At 42.0% G+C, this 22,638-nt stretch overlaps 1 protein-coding gene across 4 annotated transcripts in view; it reads left to right on the top strand.

The window, feature by feature from the left end:
- Nucleotides 1-22,638, top strand: part of LOC132825028 (lysine-specific demethylase 7B-like) — a 97,362-nt gene that overhangs the window by 59,900 nt on the left and 14,824 nt on the right. For 3 of the 4 annotated variants that reach the window (XM_060840031.1, XM_060840032.1, XM_060840033.1), the window contains exons 15-17: nucleotides 1,648-1,742; nucleotides 16,035-16,183; nucleotides 21,469-21,671. In XM_060840031.1, the coding sequence (XP_060696014.1) occupies nucleotides 1,648-1,742; nucleotides 16,035-16,183; nucleotides 21,469-21,671 (447 nt within the window). The remainder of the gene's footprint in view (nucleotides 1-1,647; nucleotides 1,743-16,034; nucleotides 16,184-21,468; nucleotides 21,672-22,638) is intronic. The other variant, XR_009645739.1, reaches the window with a different exon arrangement.

The following is a 22,638-nucleotide window of genomic DNA, read 5'->3' as shown; positions in this document are numbered from 1 at the left end:
AAGTCTTTGATGAAGAAGCTGAAGATGGTTGGGCCGAGGATACCACCCTGAGGAACCCCTGCAAAGATGTCCTTAAATCTTTTCCACTCCAATCCAGCACTGTCTTAGTGAATTTCTTTTTTGCATCCTCTCCAAAGCATCTACATCCTTCCTGTTGTGTGGGACCAGAACTGCACTCAGTACTCCAAATGTGGTCTTATACGACATGATTTGCCAACTTTTAGACCTAATGCCATGACCGATGAAGACAATTATGCTGTACACCTTTTTTACCACTTTATTTACTTGTATTCCTACATTTAGGACTTTCACCCCAAGATCCCACTGAATATCAATGCTCCGAAGGGTCCTGCCATTTACAGTACTGTATGCTTTCCTCATGCAATTGACCTCCCAACAGCTCTATCAAAGTTCCTCAATGTTTCTGTGCTCCAGATAGAACAATCCTAACTTCTCTATTCTGTCCACATACCTGTAATCACTCATCCCGAGAGCTGTTCTGGTAAATTTCTGTCGTACTGTGTCTAGAGGTCTTCACACCTTTCCTAAAATGTGGTGCCCAGAATTAGACAAAACTAGTGTTTGAAAGAGGTTTAATATAATCTCCCAGTTTTTATATTGTAGTATCTCTATTTATAAAGCTTTATAAGTTGTTTTGTTAACTTGTCCCACCACTTTCAATAGTTTATGGCTCCTGCCCCAACTTTCTTCTTTTATATGCTTTAGTCTTGGGGTTTCCTTCCTTGGAAGGAAATGGGTGCGGAATGTTTAAATATTTTTAAAGCAGAGGTAGATTTAAAATTGCAGAGGGGATGAAAGGTTATCAGGTGTATGCAGAGTAGTAGAGTTGAGGTTAAAATGGGGTCAGCCACGAACCTATTGCATGGAGGAGCAGACATGAAGAGCTGATTGGCCTACTGTTTCCTTATTCATTTGTTCATATGCTAAATGGTCGCATTCTGTTGTTGTTCTCATTCTCCCCAACAAAACCACATCTGGTTATGTTGACTTTCATCTGCAATGTGTCTAGCTGTTTAACTAGCCAGTCTTCACCCTCCTAAGTTGATTATTCTGTCCTAATTGTTTAGTATGTATCCAGATTTCCTGCCATCTGCCAGTTTGAAAGTTGTCCTGTATCTGCAAGCTGTGAAAACAATAAGAATTATAGGCCTGTGGCAGAGCTTCAGGTTGACAGCATCTTCCAAACCTGCAAACTTTACGCTGAAAGAACAAGAGCAATATGTGCAAAACACCTCAAAGCTACACAGTGTTATCTTGGAACTATAATGTCAGTTATTTCATTGTCACTGGGTCAGAAGCTGGAACTCCCTCCCCAACAGCACATTGGATGCCCATATGCAATGTGGATTGCAGCAGTTCAAGAAGGCAGCTCACTACCATCTCCTTGAGGGCAATAACTGTTTGTCTTGCCATTAACATACTAAGCTCATGAACTAAAGTTAACACTGGATGTTGCAGCATGTGTGAGAATAAGAATGAATGAATGGTGTAATGAACCAAATAGAATTCTATCAGATCATCACTGAATAATACACCCAATTCACTTTTCTGACTTCAATCCATATCTTTTGATGTTCATACCCAGTAAAAGTTAATCCTTCTCAGTTAGTCTGCTTTTCTTTGCAGGGTTTTTCGAAAGTATGAAAACTGAACTTGGAGACGGAATGTCCAAATCCTCTGACCTTTCTGACTCTGATGTCGAGATGAAATACAGCCTGCAGGTATCTGCTCTAGTCCTCTGTCTGTTCAGGCACTGCTAGATTATGATCGAGAGAGACCGTGTCACTGTGTACCTAATCCTTTGCACTGGCAGTTTAGCCACTCCGCTGAGGTTCTCTGGTTTGGGAACTTGTCATGATGACTGTTGGTATTGGGTGGTTTGGGAATAGAGCGATATGCTTTACCACTGTCTACAGTAAAACAGGACATAGAATTAGACTGAATATATGGCATACAAACAGGTCCTCGGCTCAAACAGTCCATGTTACTGTTGACTATAGTCTCCTCTAATAATCAGCAACCCACTATTCTTCTTCTCTCAAATGCTTGTCTAGCTTCACTTAAATATTATTCACCTCAACTTCCTTCTGTGAGAGCAAATTTCATGTTCCCACCTAGCCTCTGGGGAAAGAAATTTCTGCCAATTCCACATTAGATTTCTTGGTACTTAACTTGCACTGAAATGTCCAGCTGTATTCTTCACACAAGTGGAAACATTCTCTTCTTTCAAATACCTCCAGTGCTTTGAAGGCATCCTTTAAATCGCAGCTTAGCAGTTTGTTGACGAAATTAAAAAGGACGCAGCCTTGCCATCCGTCCTTGGTAATTTTAAGTTTGCAGTTTGCTATCATCAGTGTCAATCTGTTCTGTACTTCTTCCAGTGCCTCTCTTCTATAATACGGTGACTAGAATTTCTTGCAGTGTGGCTTAAAATAAATTTACATAAGTTTAGCTGCTCTAACTTCTTAACCCTGTTCCTCTTTTTTAAAAAAAGAGTTTGCTTTGTTCTTGTTATGGCCTTATTACTCTTCATTATAACTTTGTGATGAGTGTATTTGTACACTTACACACTTCCCCTCCTCAACCCCATTTAGATTCTCATTTTCTAATTTAACATGTAATTTCCTTACACTTTGGTAGGAAAAGTAAAACCTAACACTTATCAACTCTTCAATACATTTAACACATACATGCCTAATCTTTTTAAATGTATTCATATCTTGTTGTCATGTATTGCACAGTTCTTCAGTGTTGACTCTGCCTCAATATTGTATCATTTGCAATTTTGGAAATGGTAGCTGCTGGAACTCAGCATTGTATTGTGAGTTCTCTCTTTTCGTCATGGCGGGAGACTGTGTGCTTTTGTTGAGGAGGGATTGGGCATCACTTCTGAGTAGTATTAAGCTATAGGCTTACTCGGGAGTGAACGAGGAGAACCTGGAGGCAGTCACCAGCATCTAAAAGAATGAGAGCAGGGAGGACCCCATTTCTCTGAAATGTGCAGCATCAGCAGCTTAATAGAGATGAGCAGACCTATGTGAGAACGGCAGTGAGAACAAAGAGCCCCTTCAATCTGTTTACTGTCAGAAAAGTGGATCGCTGATTAGTAAGTATTTATTCCATGGCTCAGCAGTTTAAATCAGGAGATGTTATTACAACTGAAGAGTACAGTTAAGAAATTTGCTTTTGAAATATTTAATATCCCGGCTAATTAAATAAAATAGATATGGCTGGGCAGGCAATGTGTTGCAGTTGTGGAAACTGTGGACACTGGTGTGAATCCTAGATGAAATGGTCCAACCAGGCAACATCTTGGTGAACCTCCTCTGCACTCTCCTGAGTGCAGTCTAATCCTTAATGCACTGTGGCAAGTAGAGCTATACACAGTGGGTAATTAAAGTCTCATCCAGCTCCATCATAATCTCCCTACTCCTGTATTCAATGGCTTGACTAATAAAGTCAAGTAGCCATCATGTAATCTTAAACACCTTATTCAAGGATTTGTGGACATGCAAACCAAGGTACACTTGTACCACCAAGGGTCCTATCATTCGTCATGTGCTCCCTTGCCTTGTGTAGTCTAAGGCTTTCCTCCTCATTATTTACCATGCCACCAATTTTCATGACATCTGTGAGTGTACGTTCATGTCGAGATCATTAATGTACACCACACACAGCAAGGGAAGCAGCACCAAACCCTATGGCATATCATTGGACACAGGCTTCATGTCACAAAAATAACCTCTCTGTGGAGAGAGAAACAGTCAACATTTTAGGTCTAGTGATCTTTCATCAGCTCTGACAAAGGGCCGTTGGACTCTCAACCTTCATTACATCTGTCTCTACAGATACTTCCAGAACCACTGAGTTATTCCCCATTTTGTTTTTGCTTCAGATTTCTAGCATCTGCAATTTGTTTTACTTTGACTGTCATTGTCTGCCTCTTGGCACAAAGCAATTTCGAATCCAATTTGCCAAATTATCCTCGATCCCATGGGATTTTCTTGGCCAGTCTGCCATGCAAGACTTTGTCAAAAGTCTTACTGAAGCCTAGTAGACTACATCTACTGAATAACCTACATCTAGTCACCTCTTCAGAAAACTCAACCAAACCTGCTGGGATGGCATGGTGGCTCAGTGGTTACACTGCTGCTTCACAGAGCCAATCCGTGATTATCTGTGAGGAGTTTGCATGTTCTCCCCATGACTGTGTAGGTTTCCTCCAGATGTTCTGTTTTCTTCTTCTTGTCCAAAAATGTGCAGTGTATAGGTGTATTGACCAGTGGAAAAGCAGGGTTATAGAGACAGGGTAAGGGTCTGAGTCTGGGTGGAATGCTTTTTGCAGGGTTAGTGTGGATGGGCCACATGGCCTGCTTCCACACTGGAGGGGATTCTATGATTCTCACCCTGTCAGACATAATCTTCCCCTGACAAAATAACACTGAACTATTCTCTATTGATCCTTGCCTAGCCAAGTGGAGATTAATTCTGTACGTCAGAATTATTTCCAATAGTTATCTGTCCACCCGTTCCCCCATTTGTGATTTGCTCAATTCGTGGGCGGCACGGTGGCACAGTGGTTAGCACTGCTGCCTCACAGCACCTGTAGACCCGGGTTCAATTCCCGACTCAGGCGACTGACTGTGTGGAGTTTGCACGTTCTCCCCGTGTCTGCGTGGGTTTCCTCCGGGTGCTCCGGTTTCCTCCCACAGTCACAAAGATGTGCGGGTCAGGTGAATTGGTCAAGCTAAATTGCCCGGTAAGGGGTAAATGTAGGAGTATGGGTGGGTTGCGCTTCGGCGGGTCGATGTGGGCTTGTTGGGCCAAGGGCCTGTTTCCACACTGTAAGTCTAATCTAAAAAAAAAGTATATCACAGTTCTCTTCCCTGATTTTCAGTTACATTTTGCCCATTTGGTTCCAAATCAGCCCTACTCTTCCCCCTGGTCATCTCTTCCACCAAATATATTTATAAAATGCCTTTGGATATTCCTTCGTTTTATCTATCAGCATGTTTTTTATGCATCCTTGCCTCCCATGGCAACCTGAGATACCTTCTCATCATGCCCTGGTGATTTATGTGCACTAATACATCTAACATCACCTAAAATGATAGAATCCTGGAAGTGCAGGCAGAGGCCATTTGGCCCATCAAGTCCACCCTGACTCTCTGAAGAACAACCCACCAAATATCCCGTAACCCCACATTTCCCATAGCTAATCCACCTATCCTACACATGTTTGGACTGTGGGAGGAAATCAGAAACCCACACAGACATAAAGAGAATGTGCACACACACACCTGGTGCTGTGAGACAGCACTGCTAGCCACTGTCACCATGCCTCCTTAATTAATCTTAACATGATCCCTGATCCTCACCATTCCGACTGAAATCTCCAGCTGTTTGTAAGTACAGATGTGAAATATTCATTTAAAGCCTCACCCTTGTCCTCTTGCACCATGCACCGATTGCCCCTTTGGTCTATAAGGTCTTTCCCTGGTAATCCTCTTGCTCTTAATATCCATATATAATGCTTCAGGATTTTCCTTAATTCTATGTGCCAAATGTAATTTGTGCCTCTCTTTGCCTTCCTAATTTTTTAAGCACTACCCCCCCCCCCCCCCCCCCCCCCCCCCATACTCTCTATACTCCTGAAGGGCCTCCCCTGTTCTTAATGCTCTCTATTTAACATACAGTTCCTACTCTTTATCAAAATCTCCCTTGACGTCCAGGGTTCCCGGGATTGGTTGCACTTGCCCTTCATTCTTAGAGGAACATGCTGGCCCTGAACTCTCACTGTACAACTCTTAAAAGGCTCCCACTTTCAAAATATAGACTTACCTGCAAGCTGCTGCTCCCAATCTGTCTCTGTACAGCACAGAGACAGGCCCTTTGGCCTAAACTGGTCCATGCTGATCAAAATATCTGTCTGTGTTAACCCCATTTCCCTGTAATTGGCCCATATCATTCAAATCCTTTCCTATCCATGTATTTATCCAAATGCCTTTTAAATATTGCTAATGTACCTGCCTCAACCACTTCCGCTGGCAGCTTATTCCATACTCATACCACCATCTGTGTAAAAAAAAAAGTTGCCCCTCAGGTTCCCTTTTATACTTTCCCTCTAACCTTAAACTGATGCCCTCTAGTCCTTGATTCCCCTACCTTGGGGAAAAAGACTTGAGTGCATTCACCTTATCCGTGCTTCTCCTGATCTTATACTGTTCTATCAGGTAGCTCCTCAGTCTCCACTGCTCTAAAGAAAAAAGTCCTGCCTTGTCTAATCTCTCCCTATGACTCAGTCCTTTGAGCCCAGGCAACATGCTTGTAAATTTCTTCTGCACTCTTTCTAGTTTAATAACATCTTTCCTATACAATGTGACCAAAACTGAACACAATACTTCCAAGTGGGGCCTCACCAATGTCCTGTATAAGTGCAACATAACTTTCCAACTTCTATACTCAGTGTCCTGACTGATGAAGGCCAGTGCGCCAAAAGCCATCTTCACTGCCCTATCTACCTGTGACTCTATTTGATCCCATCTAATAAGATTGAAATTGGTATTCCCCAAATTTAGGTATTTAACTTCTGCACAACCTTTATCCCTTTCAATAATGACTTTAAAACTTAGAGCTATGGTCACCATGCCCAAATGCTCACCAACTGAAACTTCAACCACTTGATTGACTTCTTTCCCTAGCATTAGGTCTACCACAGTCCAGTCTCTGATAGGACTAGCCATGTATTGGCACAAAATACTTCTACTGGATGCACTTTAAAAATTCCGTCCCGTCTAATCTTTCTACAATCAGGCAATCGCAGATAACATTAGCAAAGTTGAAATCCCCTACTACTGTAACCCTATTCCTCTCACACCTCTCTGATTTGTGTACTTATCTATCCCCCCTCCCTCCAACTGTTGAGAGACTTGTCTTCTAACCCCAGTTAAATGATCACTGTTATTTCAAAGCTCTTATTGAAGAACCTTCTAGGATGTTCTCCCTCATTATTGCAGTGGTGGTCTCTTTTATCAATAATGCAATGTCCCACCTCTCTATCAACCCCCTTCATCTATACCCTAGAATGTTGAACTGTCAGTGATTGTAACAATTATCATATTCCCATGTGCTCATCAATGCTCTGAGTTTATCCACCTTACAAGGCAGCACCTTCCAAACCCACGACCACTTCCATCTTAAAGGACAAGGGCAGCAGGTTCATGGGAACACCATGACCTGTAAGTTTCAGTCCAAGCAACTCACCATCCTGACTTGGAAGTATATTGCTGGTCCTTCACTGTTCTGAGTCACAATCCTGGAATTCCCTCCTCGAAGCAGGTGGACTGCAGCAGTTCAAGAAGGCAGCTCATTGCCACCTTGTCAAGAGAAACTAGGGATTGACAGTAAACACTGGCCAGTTTGCGATGCCCGTATCTGACGGATGAATAAAAGAAGTTCAGAAAGGTATCATGTGTCGGTGCAGGCTTGGTGGGTCAAGAGACTATTTCCTGTGCTGTATTCCTGTCCTTTTATTCTAAATTGATTTATTGTTATCACATGTAACTGAGATACAGTGAAAAGTGGTGTTTTGCGTGCTAATATAGGCAGATCATACCTTACAAAGTGCATCAGGGTGTAAAGTGCAGAATGCAGTGTTAGAGTCGTAGAATTAACATCTAAGAAGTCTGTTCAAACGTCTGATAACAGCAGGGAAGAAGCTGTTCTTGAATATATTTGTATGTGTATTCGAGCACAATCTTCTGCACAATAGAGGTGGAAGAGGGTTATATCTCCTGAGGTAGTGGTAAGTATAGATGGAATCAATGGATAGAAGGCTGTTTTGCTTGACTGATTGGGCTGTGTACAGGACTCTCTGTAATTTCTTGCAGTCTTGAGAAGAGTAGTTGCCATGTTGTGCTGTGATGCAAACAGATAGGATGCCTTTTCTGGTGCTTCTACAAAAATTGCTAAGAGTCCTTGTGGACATGCTGAATTTCTTCAGCTTCCTGAGGAAGTAGAGACGTTATTGTGCTTTCTTGACCATTGTGTTGATGTAAGTAAACTAGGACAGATCTGAAAATGTGTTGCTGGAAACGCACAGCAGGTCAGGTAGCATGCAAGGAACAGGAACTTCGATGTTTCGGGCATAAGTCCTTCAGGCTTATGCCCGAAACATCGAATTTCCTGTTCCTTGGATGCTGCCTGACCTGCTGCGCTTTTCCAGCAACACATTTTCAGTTCTGATGTCCAGCATCTGCAGACCTCACTTTCTCCTCAAACTAGGAATGATCCCTGTTGATAGATCCTTCAGTCTTTAGGTCCCAATCAATGTAATCTTCCACCCAAGTCTCTTTTCATGGCCTTCAGATTGTACTAATTCTGTTTGTTTTCCCCTGATTCCCATAAATATCAGCTTTGATTGTGATTCTTAATTCCACACTAAGATGAACCCTACCTCTATATCAAGAACAACCCACTCTCACTTTAACTTTTGACTTAAACTGCTGTCCATGTTTATAATGAGTTCAGGAGCTAAGTGTCATAGAGCAGGTTATTGATGATTAAGTGCTGCTTGATCAAACTTCTGATGATCTTTTTCATCACTTTACTAACAATCACATATAACTAATAGGGTAGTAATTGGTTGGGTTAGAATTGTCCTATTTTTTGTATTCAGGACATAACTGGAAAATTTTCCACACTGTCAGGGAGACAACAACGTTGTAAGTATAGCTAGTTCTGGAGCAGCACATGTCCTCGGTGCAACTGCTGGAATGTCGTTAGGGCCCATAGCCTTTGCAGTATCTGGTGCCTCTAACCATTTCTTGATATACATGATTAAATGGGTTTCAGACTGGTACCTGTGTTACTTGGGAGTTCTGGAGGTGGCTGAGATGTATCTTCCACTTGGCACTTCTGGCGAAAGGTTGTTGCAAATGCTTGACCCTTATCCTTTGCAATGAAATGCTGGGCTCCCCAACTGTTGAGGATTGAATATTTGTGAGGCCTTCTCCTCCAATGAATTGTTTAATTGTCCAGAATCGTTCATGACAATCTGGGTAAGTATCAAGTTAAAAATCACACAACACCAGGTTATAGTCCAACAGGTTTATTTGGAAGCACTAGCTTTCGGAGTGCTGCTCCTTCATCAGGTGGTTGCTGAGATTGCTTTGCTGAGCTCTGCACTGCATTGCAGGCAGAACGGAGTCCCAAACCACCCTACCCAGGTCATCGTGGTAACCTAGGACTCTGACAACGACCTGATGAAGGAGCAGCATTCTGAAAGTTAGTGCTTCCAAATAAACCTGTTGGATTCCAAATAAACCTGGTGTTCTGTGATTTTTAACTTTATACACCCCAGTCTAACACTGGCTCCTCCAAATCATGGATAAGTGCAAGGTAGAGCTTAAACAATTAACAGTAGGGCCTTGGTAGTGTTGTAAAACTGTGGTACTTAGGGTTTCAGGTACATAATTTGTTGAAATTTGCATCATATATCGACATGGTGGTTAAAAAGGTGTTGGTGGGGGATCCAAGATGGCGATCTAGGAAGATTGCTTTGCTGAGCTCAGCACCACATCCCAGGTAGGACAGAGTCCTAACCCACCCTACACAGGTCATCGTGGTAATCTAAGACTCTGAAAAAGTTAAGAGTCCTAGAAAGTCATAAGAAATTACTTACCTGTGTTTTTGACCACCGAGGATGCCGAAGAAGCTTCACTCAGGGCTGCAGCCCAACCTACAGGCTCCTGGGACTCTTACTTACCAGGCCTTCGTTTCGGTGCTCAAGAAATCTTGCAAGGTGCTGGGTAAGTAGATCAAGTACAAGCTGGCCCCGATCTTTGTTATGCTGTAGAAGCATGAACAGTGGCTGGGAAATCCCGGCGGTCGGAGGTCGGAGGTGGGGGGGAGTTGGACGAGGTTGAACACAGGATCACTGTGATGGAAGGTGAGACTGATTCCTCCAAGGACAGGATTCAGGCCATGGAGACGCAGGTCCATAACTTGCATGCTGAAAATGTGTTGCTGGTTAAAGCACAGCAGGTCAGGCAGCATCCAAGGAACAGGAAATTCGACGTTTCGGGCCAGAGCCCTTCATCAGGAATGAGGAATTATTCCTCATTCCTGATGAAGGGCTCTGGCCCGAAACGTCGAATTTTCCTCATTCCTGATGAAGGGCTCTGGCCCGAAACGTCGAATTTCCTGTTCCTTGGCTGCTGCCTGACCTGCTGTGCTTTAACCAGCAACACATTTTCAGCTCTGATCTCCAGCATCTGCAGACCTCACTTTTTACCCATAACTTGCATGATCAAGTTGAAGATCTTGAGAACAGGGGCAGGAGGAAAAATATTCAGATGGTTTGTCTGCTGGAGGGGAAGGAAGGTGAACAACCAGTGGACTCTATTAAGGATTGACTGCTGAAATTCCTTAACTTGGAGGTTGGAATGGGAAGATTGAGAGAGCTCACTGGGTCACGGCATAGAGACCAGGTCTGGACCAATGCCCTGTCCCTACCCTGGTGCGGTTCCATAATTATAGTGACAAGCAGAGAGTCATGGAAGCTTCCAGAATCCAGGGGGAAGGATCCAAAGGCCTTAGTTTATGAAGGCTCTAGGATCGTGTTTTTCCAGGATCTTTCAGCGGTGGTGATCTGGAAAAGAAATCCTATGATGGCTTCAAGAAAAGATTTGAGGGAGCTTGGGATCCAGTACTCTCTAAAGCACATGGCAGTGCTTCGTTAAAAATCTTACAACACTAGATTTTAGTCCGACAGGTTTATTTGGAAGCACTAGCTTTTGCAGCACTGCTCCTTCGTCAGGTGGTTGACCAAGCTTGTGCTTCCAAATAAACCTATTGGACTATAACCTGGCATTGTGATTTTTAACTTTGTACTCCCCAGTCAAACACCACCATAGCCAAATCATAGCAGTGCTTTGGAGTACCTTTTAATGGATCTGTATACTTATTTTGACTCACCAGAAAAGCATAAGACTTTGTGAACAAACTAACTTAGTCTGAGCAATTTATTATGTACAGTTAATAGCATTGTTTAGGTATATCTGTATTTCTTTTTTTAAAAGAAAAGAAGTCTTGTTGGGGTTTTCTTTTCCTTTTTTTAATAATAATTTTGGGTTAAATTATGCTCGGGAACAGATAGGGTATTTACTTTTAACATGTAAGTTAGGCGATACCAGGGGATGGGTGGGGTGCTCACTATTCACTACTTTTTTTCCTATGTACGTATGATTAGATTAGACTAGATGACCTACAGTGTGGAAACAGGCCCTTCTGCCCAACAAGTCCCACACTGACCCTCCGAAGAATAACCAATCTAGACCCATTTCCCTCTGACTAATGCTTATTGCTATGGGCAATTTAGCACGGCCAATTCACCTGACCTGCCCATTTTTGGACTGTGGGAGGAAACCGGAGCACCCAGAGGAAACCCACGCAGACACAGGGAGAATGTGCAAACTCCACACACACAGTCACCTAAGGCTGGAATCGAACCTGGGACCTGTTGCTGTGAGATAGCACTGCTAACCACTGAGCCAATGTGCCGCCGGAATATTGTTATTCTTTCTTTTTTCTATTTACTTTTTTTTTGCTTGTGTTTGTGGTGCGGCTCTAGCTAGGAAGAGAGATAATGGTTGGGATGGCTAGACACCTATATATGGACAGTTTAAGCCTGGCTTAGGTATTTAAATTCCCTGGCTATTGATTGACAGTGGGGTGGGAGGTAGGGTTTTGGGGTGTGTCGGTGCCCCCTTTGAGCGGAATGTGAATTCCCCATCTTGTGTCATTGACACTTTATACGTTGTTTTGTTTTTTGGTTTTTGTTGTATATAGTTTTTGATAGGTGTGTAGGTTTGTTGACTGTAGTAGTTTTAATTTGTGTAGTGTTTATGTTCTGTGGATTTTTTTATTAGATTAGATTCCCTACAGTGTGGAAACAGGCCCTTCGGCCCAACAAGTCTACATCGACCCGCCGAAGAGTAACACACCCAGACCCATTTCCCTCTGACTAATGCACCTCACACTATGGGCAATTTAGCATGGCCAATTCATCTGACCTGCACATCTTTGGACTGTGGGAGGAAACCGGAGCACCCAGAGGAAACCCATACAGACACAGGGAGAATGTGCAAACTACTGGCATAAGCTTTAGTAGTTTCCCAGAGGATAATTCAGGTTCGACCAGTAGCCTGTTCAATGTCTAGGAAAGCCCTGAATTCATTGGAGAAATACTTAACAAACTTAAGTGTCTTGGAACCGCTACAGTGTCCCTCATCTTAATCAGGGAGACAGGCCGCGGAACGTTTCAGGGAACACCTCTGGGACACCCAGATCAACCAACCGAACCACCCCATGGCTCAACACTTCAACTCCCCCTCCCACTCCACCAAGGATATGCAGGTCCTTGGACTCCTCCATCGCCAGACCATAGCAACACAACGGCTGGAGGAAGAGCGCCTCATCTTCATCCTAGGAACCTTCCAACCACAAGGGATGAACTCAGATTTCTCCAGTTTCCCCATTTCCCCTCCCCCCACCTTGTCTCAGTCAAATCCCTCAAACTCAGCACCGCCTTCCTAACCTGCAATCTTCTTCCTGACCTCTCCGCCCCCACCCCCACTCCGGCCTATCACCCTCACCTTGACCTCCTTCCACCTATTGCATTTCCAACGCCCCTCCCCCAAGTCCCTCCTCCCTACCTTTTATCTTAGCCTGCTGGACACACTTTCCTCATTTCTGAAGAAGGGCTCAAGCCCGAAACGTCGATTTTCCTGCTCTTTGGATGCTGCCTGACCTGCTGCGCTTTTCCAGCAACAAATTTTCAGCTAGGTGTCTGTCTTGCCTGGATGATGTGTTTGAGGGTGACACAAGGATGTCTTTTGACCAGTTAGCTTGGAAATACGAGTCACCTAGCAGGCACCTCTTTCGTTTTTTCCAAATTGGGGATTTCATTCAAAAAAGGACTTCACTTTTAACTGATCCCTATAGATCTGACATAGGGCAGATGGTCCTTAGTGCTATGAACACACTTTGTCAGCACCCTTTATCACCTGTTGGGGAGTGGTCCCATAGGACAAGGCCAAACGGCCTTGTAGGGTGTGGGAGAGAGAGTTGGGTGTTGAGATCTCCTCAGATATAGGAGGATATTTGGGAGAACATGAGAAAGATTTCAATTTGCAATAGAACCCATGCTTTACAGTTGAAGATTCTCCACAGGGTTCACTTGGCTCCAGATCATTTATCAAAATTTAAAGCAGGAGTATTTTCAACGTGTCCCAAGTGCAAATTGAATGCAGGCACTCTCACTCATTGCCTCTGCCTCTGGTCCTGCCGCAGGCTCTGGGCATACTAGAGCGCTATGGTAGGTGCAACAGAGGGGGCAGGTGGAGATGGACCCTGTTTCTCCTCTTCTTGGTCTGCCCAGTGTATTCCCTTTAGATGTGCACAGGAAAAAACTTTTCAATATTCTTAATTTCTGTGCAAGAAAGAATATTCTGCTAGGTTGGGTGTCTGAAAATCCCTGGATTTGTCAGGCTGGCATAAGATAGTTATGGAGCACATGCCTTTGGCCTTCCTTACAAGTATGGTGTACCATAAAACTGAACTTCTGTAAGACCTGGCGGCCCTTTTTGGACTGACTGGGCACAGACTAATAAGGGCTTTTATATAGCTGTGACAATTGTGCTTTGAGTCTAATACCCATTTGGGGGAAAATGCGAATGCAAGAATGTCTGTAAACTAGTGCTTTCGATGGTCGAGCTGAGCTTTATTAGTATTATTATTATTTATTAGTTGGTTGTTAGTTATTTATTTAATTGGGTTTTTAAAATATAGATTTATGCATTTGTACATGAGTGTAGTTTTGTTTTTTTGCACTTTCTTTGTACTGTTTTGAATTGTATTGTTTGTGTTTGTTGTAACATTAAAAAAAATCTATTTTTCAATAAAAATATATATTTAAAAAAAGACGTTGGCATGTTTGACTTCATTGCTCAGTCCTTTGAATAGAATCATAGAGATGTACAGAGTGGAAACAGACACTTCGGTCCAACCCGTCCATGCCGACCAGATATCCCAACTCAATCTAGTTCCACTTGCCAGCACCCGGCCCATATCCCTCCAAATCCTTCCTATTCATATACCCATCCAAATGCCTCTTAAATGTTGCAATTGTACCAACCTCCACCACTTCCTCTGGCAGCTCATTCCATACATGTGCCACCCTCTGTGTGGAAAAAGTTGTCCCTTGGGTCTCTTTCATATCTTTCCCCTCTCATCTTAAACCTATGCCCTCTAGTTCTGGATTCTCTGACCCCAGGGAAAAGAATTTGCCTATTTACCCTATCCATGCCCCTCATGATTTTGTAAACCTCTATAAGGTCACCCCTCGACCTCTGCTCCAGGGAAAACAGCCCCAGCCTGTTCATCCTCTCCCTACAGCTCAAATCCTCCAACCCTGGCAACATCCTTGTAAATCTTTTCTGAATCCTTTCAAGTTTCACAACATCTTTCCGATAGGAAGGAGACTAGAATTGCACGCAATATTCCAACAATGGCCTAACCAATGTCCTGTACAGTCACAACATGACCTCCCAACTCCTGTACTCTGACCAATAAAAGAAAGTGAAGTCATGTTGAGGTTGTACAGGACATTGGTGAGGCTTCTTCTGGAATACAGTGTCCAGTTTTGGTGACCCACTTACAGAAAGGATATTATTAACTGGAGAGGGCTCAGAAGAGATTTACCAGGATGTTGCCAGATATGGAAGGTTTGAGTTATGAAGAAATGCTGGAAACTTTTTCACTGGAGTATAGGAAATTGGGAGGTGGCCTTATAGACATTTATAATTTAATGAGGGATATAGATTTAATTGTAGTTGCCTTTTTCGTAGGATGGGGGATTTTGAGACATTGGGGCACATTTTTAAGGTGAGAGGACAGAGATTTACAAAAGACATCGGGGCAAATTTTTTACACCGAGGTGGTTTGTATATGCAATGAACTTCCTGAGGAAGTAGTGGATGTGAGTACAAGTACAATGTTTAAAAGACATTTGGATAACTGTATGAGTGGAAAATAGGGATATGGGCCAGGAGCAGACAGGAGGGATTGTTCTTGTCTAATTTAATTCCTTTTATCAGACTTTACCATGGTTTGATGCAACTTTGTGGTTTGCTAGGTTATTTTTGAGAGCACTTGTTGCTGTCAATCTTGAGTTGCCTGTAGGTCAGACAAGGGTATCTAATTTTCAATTATAGTCATTGAAGAATACACATGAACCAGATGGGTCTTTGTGATAATCTGTGACAGCCACCCTCACTGATACCGTAACAACTAACTTTCATATTCAGATTTTATGAATTGTGTTTAACTCCACCAGCCACGATAGTGGGATCTTAAACTTGTGTCCTCAGAGCATTAGCTTGGACCTCTAGATTATTTGAAAGACTCCTGTGATGCAATGTTTTACTCCTGTAAAGGTGTAATATAAATACAAGCTGTTATAAGTAAAAGTTAAAAGTTTGTGAAAGGTTTGTAGCTCGGGTGCTCGTTGTTGTGGTTCTGTTTGCTGAGCTGGGAGTTTTTGTTGCAAATGTTTCGTCCCCTTTCTAGGTGACATCCTCAGTGCTAGGGAGCGTCCTGTGAAGCGCTTCTGTGCTGATTCCTCCGGCATTTATAGTGGTTTGAATCTGCCGCTTCCGGTTGTCAGTTGCTGTCCGCTGCAGTGGCCGGTATATAGGGTCTAGGTCGATGTGTCTGTTGATAGAATTTGTGGATGAGTGCCATGACAAACAACATGAATTCGATTGGGACAACACCACTATTATAGGCCAAGCCAAACAGAGAACAGCCAGGGAATTCCTAGAGGCATGGCACTCATCCACGGCGAACAGAACCACAACAATAAGTAAAAGTTAATTTGTTAACTTGGTACAGTCTAAGGACAAGCAAGGCTTTGTCACTTCTACAATTAATATTGTTTTTTTTTATTTTAGAGAGCAGATTCTGGAAGCAAGGAATCCCATCAGTCATCTGGAAGTGAGAATGGGTTGACAATCCAGTCAGAGGCTGAGGGGTCGCAGCAAGTGCTAGATAAGCCCAGGACAAGTCTGAAGCGTTGCAAGAAGGACAGCACGGTTGAGAGGTGAGGATGGGATCGCTGTTATGATGGGAGACTCTAAACTGGGACTGCTCTTTTAGCAGAAAGGTTGAGAGAATTTTTGATGTAATTTGAACATTGCTATGCAGTTTTGATAGGATAAATAGATAATTAGCAGAGGGGAGAGGAGCTCCTGACATATTGACAGAAAGGATTGAGAGACCAGATCCAAAAGAACTTTGTGAAAAGCGATTAGGTGTTGGCTTAAAAGAGCAAAATATGAAGCAGGTGGATTCACTGCAGAGCATTTGGGTGTTTGAATGTTTCTTGGATCGTGAATGTTCTTGGAGGTTGTCATCTCATAACTAACCAGAATTCAGATTAACAAGTAGATGACCCCACTACATATACACTCTGTGTGCACACGCACACATATATCCATGCTCTTTCTCTCAGGCATATACTGCATCACACTCATGCATGTGTGCACACACTCTCTCCCTACCCCACCACTCTCTCACAGACGCACACACTCTCGCGCTCTCACTCTGTTTCACTCACTCTCTTTCCTCCTCTCCCATACACACACACACACACACACACACACACATATCTGTGGGCATTTGCAGATACATTCAACTTTATTCTGAAAGCACACAATCTGTCGGCAGTCGGTGCATGTGACATTTTATAGATTCTTACTTTGGAAAAAAAATGAGTCTGACTCAATGTTGGGATACAGACAGACTCTAACATCACCCGTTTAATGCATTATCTGAGTTGAGATACCACTTTTTTAAAAATATAAAACCTTAAGTTATTTCAGGACTGTGATTTGAAAGAAGTTCTGAGATTTACATATGTATCAATTGAAACTTGCATCCCCATTCTAAGTGATTCAAGACTTAAACGTAATTAGGTTTGTACAAGACATGATGTCAGTTGTATGACACCATGATCTTTTGCTCTAAATTGCTATTCTGCTAGCTACCTGACAAAAGGGCAGCACTTCAAAAGCTTGTACTTTTAAATATACCTGTTGGACCACAACTTAGTATTGTGTGTGGTTATTAACTTCACCAACACACTTCCTAGAGGAAAGCAGTGCTGAATCTACAGGGAGTATGTGATACTCTCAAACTGTTGTTCAACATTAATTGCCAATGAAGGTGATAGAATCTCAAAGGAATGCAATCCCAAATCTTATGCTGTAGTGCAAAGAACAGCGGTAGGCTTGCAAAGTTTTATTAATGCAGTTGTAATGGAAATTTGATAGTTTAGGGGACGCCTAGGTTGGAGTTAAATTTAGCGCCGTACAAGAATGCAGTTAGGAGTGGAATTAAATCATTCAGCCCTGTAGCTTTCCTCAACATCGAGTAAGATCATAACTGACCACCATGTTAATCTAAACAACCTGTCAAACCAGATTTTGAGTAAGTTTAATGAGGCCGTATCCACTGGTCTTCTGGGAAGAGAATTTGACACAGAAATAACTCTCTGAAAAAAAAATTAATATTAGCTTTATTGTTTCTCCTCATTTTGGCCTTAAATGGAACACTCCTAAATTTTACAACATATCCCCTCACTCTTGAAGAAGAAACATCCTTGCATTTACCATGTCAATATTCTTGGATCAGATATTTCAGTACATTAACTATTATTCTTATGTTTGTTTCCTCTGAAAATAATCTCATCTTGCTCAGAATCAGTCAAGTGACCTGTTTCTAATATTATTTCATTTGTCAAAGGAGGAGAGAAAATTATGCAAATACCTCTGGTGCCATCTAAGGCCCAGTAGAACCCTGAAAGCGCTTAGCTACTTTCATACCCCTGTAATAAATGCCAAATTCCATTTGTTGTCCTGAGCACTTGCGATGCTTGCACATGAATGTTTGTGGTCAGTGCACTAAGATATCAGATATATTTGAACCATAAAAGTTCTGCAATATAGCTTGATTTAAATAATATGTTGCATTTTTATTCTTGCCAAAATAAAAGTTTACAAATTTTGCACACTTAATTAACCTAGGAATTACTATTCTGTTGGTCTTTCTTATCAGCCGATGTTACCAGTTCATGTTAGTCAACTTTTTCGTATTAAGTTGTGGAATGTGAGCATCGCTGGATGGGCCAACCTTTTTTGCCCACCTCTAGTTGCCCTTGAGAATGTGGTACTGACTTGTTTCTTTGAACCACCGCAGTCCATGTCTTGTGGGTAAACCTACAATGCTATTGGGGAGGGAATCTGAGGATTTTGACCCAGTGCTAGTGAAGGAACGATAGGACATTTCCAAGCTAGGATGGTGAGAGGCATGGACAGGAATTTGCAAGTGGTGATATTGCTGCCTTTGACCTTCTAGATGGAAGTTATGGGTTTGGAAGGTGCTGTCTCAGGTTCTTTTTGGTCTACAAGATACACTGCAAAATTCACCAATCTCTGTCCCCAAACTTTATTAAAGACAAATACAAGTATAGGGCACTGGTTTGAGGCTCATACTTTTTGCCCTCAAAGTAAATTTGAAATTCTGGCATGTCACTATGGTGTGAAGGTTATTTTGCTGATCATTAATCAGTCCTATCCTATCTCACACTGCCAGGTCTAAAAGAACCTGTTCCCTGGTTGACATGAGGTGCTGCTCAAAGTAATGATCTTAAATTATCTCTCTGAACTACCAGGCTCTTCCAGGCTACCCTTGTTAACCCATTTTGCCAGTTCTGAAGATTATTACAGTATCTTTCTTTCCAGTCTACATAATTTTCAGCTGTGTATTCTGTCCTACTATGTAGCAACTGTTATGAAGTCTAGAAATTACTCCCAAATGTGACTACTTATCTTTTCTACAGTTTCAAAAAAAAAGTAGCAAGAAAAAGGAAGATGGCTGTGTTTGGTCGAGGCCAAGTACTTCAGCCCAGTAACATTACTGCAGATGTCCTAGGGCAACTATCTTATAAATTACTTTCTCTATATTATAAGATCAGATGTGGGGATATTCAGTGTCATTTACAACTTCTTGATGTCACCTTTCACCTCACTTCCTGAGTTCAGTGTTTCTCTTTTACCATTTTAGGCCAGTCTGTATTGAGATCAGGAGCTAAGTAGATTCTGCGGATCCCAAAACGCGGGTCAGTGATTAGGATTTGACAGTATTGTCGACAGTCCCTTCTAATACTTTGATCAAGAATAGACCAGGGTTATAATATCCAGATGGATATTGTCCTTTTTTGAAGTTGGAATGCATGTGGCAATTTCCCACATTGTCCTATGTATGATGATGTTGGAACTGTACAGCTTGGCCTGAGGATTCATTGTTTTCTATCCTTGGGCCAAATTTTTTATCTCAGTTGACGCAGATCTGACCACTAATGAACCTCAATTTTGTTAATTTTGACAATGCTTTCTTGAAATCCATACAGTCAACACACCTTCATCAAATTTATGTAAAAAATTAAATTGGATCAGTTAAATACCATGCACTTTTTCCAAATGCATAATGGCTTGTTGTAACTCAAACCTTTCAAAGTTCTTGTTGCTTTATTTTCTTTTTCATTATTGTTTAGCTGTTTGGATTGTAGTTTGAAAAAAAATGCAACATTTGCTACAAAAGTAGAAATTGTTGAAGAAATTTGGCAAGTTTGATAGGATCCGTGAAAAGAAAGCAGAGTTAACATTTTGAGTCCCGTGATCTCCCTTCAGAACTTTTCAGCATCCTTAGGTCTTTTATATTATTGTAACTTTGGCTACTGTTCCCTTTCATTCTCCGCTTCTCCCCTCCCCTACCCAATCCCACCCCAACTCTGAAAGGAAAGCATCTGGGAAGATTATGCCAAGTTCTTCCAACATTTCTTCTCTGCTTCCTTTAGCAACCTTGATGAAAATTGTCCAGATTCTTCCTCTGTCCATATGCAGAGCTGACAGGGTTTTTTCCCTTGGCATAGTGAAGTCCAATTTTTGAATGACCCACAACATGATTTCTTCAGGGTTAAATCAAAAGTATGGTTTAATGTGTTGTTTGTTTGATTGTTGCAACATGTGCACTGACGCAAATATGCAATGAGGAAGGAAGAGGAAAAACAAGAGGTTACAATTAGGAAAACAAATTAAAGCTTAGAGCATAAATTCACCTGATTTTTGATTTGTGTGTGGCACGATGTTTAATCCAGAGGTTATGACCTTGAGATTCTATTTCATATTCTCTTTGCTCACTCCCTAAAACCTGCCTACAGGTTTATGTTGTTGGTGGCAATGTTCACAATAGTTGTAATCAGTAGTTGTTCACCTTCTCCAATGTTTTGTAGTCACTGATACCAGGGAGGCAATAGATTATGCTGGAATCATGTCTTTGGCCTCAGCAACAATTGCCTGCTCCCTCTTACTATTACCTTTCCAGTCTTCCTCTACCCCTTGAATAGCATGGTGTTGTCAAGTTGACTTTGAGTGCATTCTGCATCAGAATCATTACCCTCCACAAAGTTCAAAGGTGCACTCAGGGAAACTGCAACCTTCTTTCCTGCTCCTCCTTGACTATCTAGTGGTCACCCAGTCCTTCCTTTCAAGTTGCCCCGTGGTCATCTCTGGAAACATACTGTCCATGTGACCTTCAGTCTAATGAAGGTCACTGTGATGATATCAGATCTGCGCGATGAGTCTGTGTTTGAGAGTGGTGAAAGCGGAGGCTACTGAGATGTAAAAGAAAATGAGATGAATATTTAAGGAAGCCTCTTAACTGAATTAAGAGAGAAATCTAATACTTAAATGCTCACCAGTAAATCATCACTCCGTAAAACTAACATCATTTTAGTTTGTTAGCAGGTTAACTTAAATGATTTACTTAATTCTGATCTCTCTTCATCTAATCATATCCCCTCCAGTCTGATTTATTACTAACTCAAATTGTACTATGTATTAAATAATTATTCAATAAATAAGCTTTTTCAAATTTGCTTTAGTTTTGTTTTCACTATTAGTTAATTGATGTCAGTTAAATTAAATGAAAACTTGACAGGGAGAACTCTGTTGTCCTCCTCACTTTTCTCTTGTCAACTGTCAATCTTGCCCTCCCTCACTGACAAACTCATGGCCCCATATCCTGAAGCTAATATATTGTGCATGTTCATGGGTTCTGGAGCTTAATTCTAAAACAAAGCCTTGCTTGGAGGGAGCTGAATCATTTGCTTCAGCGTGGCAACCCCTCACACCCAAATCTAATCCATTATTCGATATGGGCCAGCTCTTCCACTCACATTGATTGTAGAAACAGTTGGAGAGAGGGTGACCTGCCTGACCATGAGAGAATATTACCTACAGCCAACAAATTTCTTTGATATTTCAGAGAATGGTTGCCATCTCCGAGCACAGCAGAGACCATCCAGGGCATGCTCTCAATGGCAGCCCTGCAATATTCAGACCTTCGCAACAATCGAAGAAAGAATAGTGACAGCATGGATAAAAGAAACCTTCCAAGGTCACATGACATGAAAATTAATCAGAGGGAGGAAGAAGAACAGAGCCCACAGTCCAGGGCAGCAGAGTGTGGTGGGTATTGCAATGTGTCTGCATGTGTACTCTGGAAAGTGGACGACTACAGAAGGCATTGCAAGAAAATCTAACTTTGGGAGAGCTGTGGACTTGAACTTTGCTATCCAAGTGATGAATTAGGGCTTGCTGAATATCTGGAATGGAAATATAGGCCATGGCAAGGGGATGGATATGCAGAAAAGAATTCCTGGTTAGGAAAGGCTAGTGATAGAGAGGCTGGATACTATTTAGGATTGAAAGATGATGTGGGAAGGGGAGACACTAATTAGGAGGGGGAAGGGGTTGTGAGAGGACCTACTAGAAACATGGAGAGATCAGGGAATTGTTGCTGGTTCTGCCAATAATTTAGATCATGGTTGATCTGTGTGCCTTCATTTAAGGGGAAGCAATAGCCTAGTGGAATTATCACTAGACTATTCATCCAGAAACTCAGGTAATGTTCTGGGGCCTGTGTTCAAATCCTGTCATGGCAGATGGCGAAATTTAAATTCAATAGAGAATCTGAAGTTAAAGAGTCTAATGATCATGAAACCATTGTTGATAGTTAGGAAAAACCCATTTGGTTCACTGATGTCCTTTAGGGATGATAATCTGTTACCCTTACCTGGTGTGGCCTTCATTGACTCCTGACCAACAGCAATGTGATTGATTCTTAATTAGAGGGTAATTAGAGATGAATAATAAATGTTGGCCTAGCCAGATATTCCCACATCCCATGAGTGAATTGAAAACAAATCTACCTTGACCTTTAATAATCCTGTCTAACATAGCTTTCTCAATTTTTGAAGTTTTCAATTGGACCCACCCCCCTCCCCCTGAACAAACTTCATCTGCCCTTGGGGGAAGGGGGACAGACAGAATTCCATATTTCCTCACTGTTTTCTGTGAAGAAGTGTTTACAGACATTGTCTGTGAAATACATTGCTCAGATTTTAAGACTTAACCTCATTGTTCTGGACTAACT

The sequence above is a fragment of the Hemiscyllium ocellatum genome, chromosome 19 (assembly GCF_020745735.1).
Source record: "Hemiscyllium ocellatum isolate sHemOce1 chromosome 19, sHemOce1.pat.X.cur, whole genome shotgun sequence".
Lineage (NCBI taxonomy): Eukaryota > Metazoa > Chordata > Chondrichthyes > Orectolobiformes > Hemiscylliidae > Hemiscyllium > Hemiscyllium ocellatum.
The sequence above is the reverse complement of the archived record's forward strand: the minus strand, read 5'-3'. Positions and strand labels throughout refer to the sequence as shown.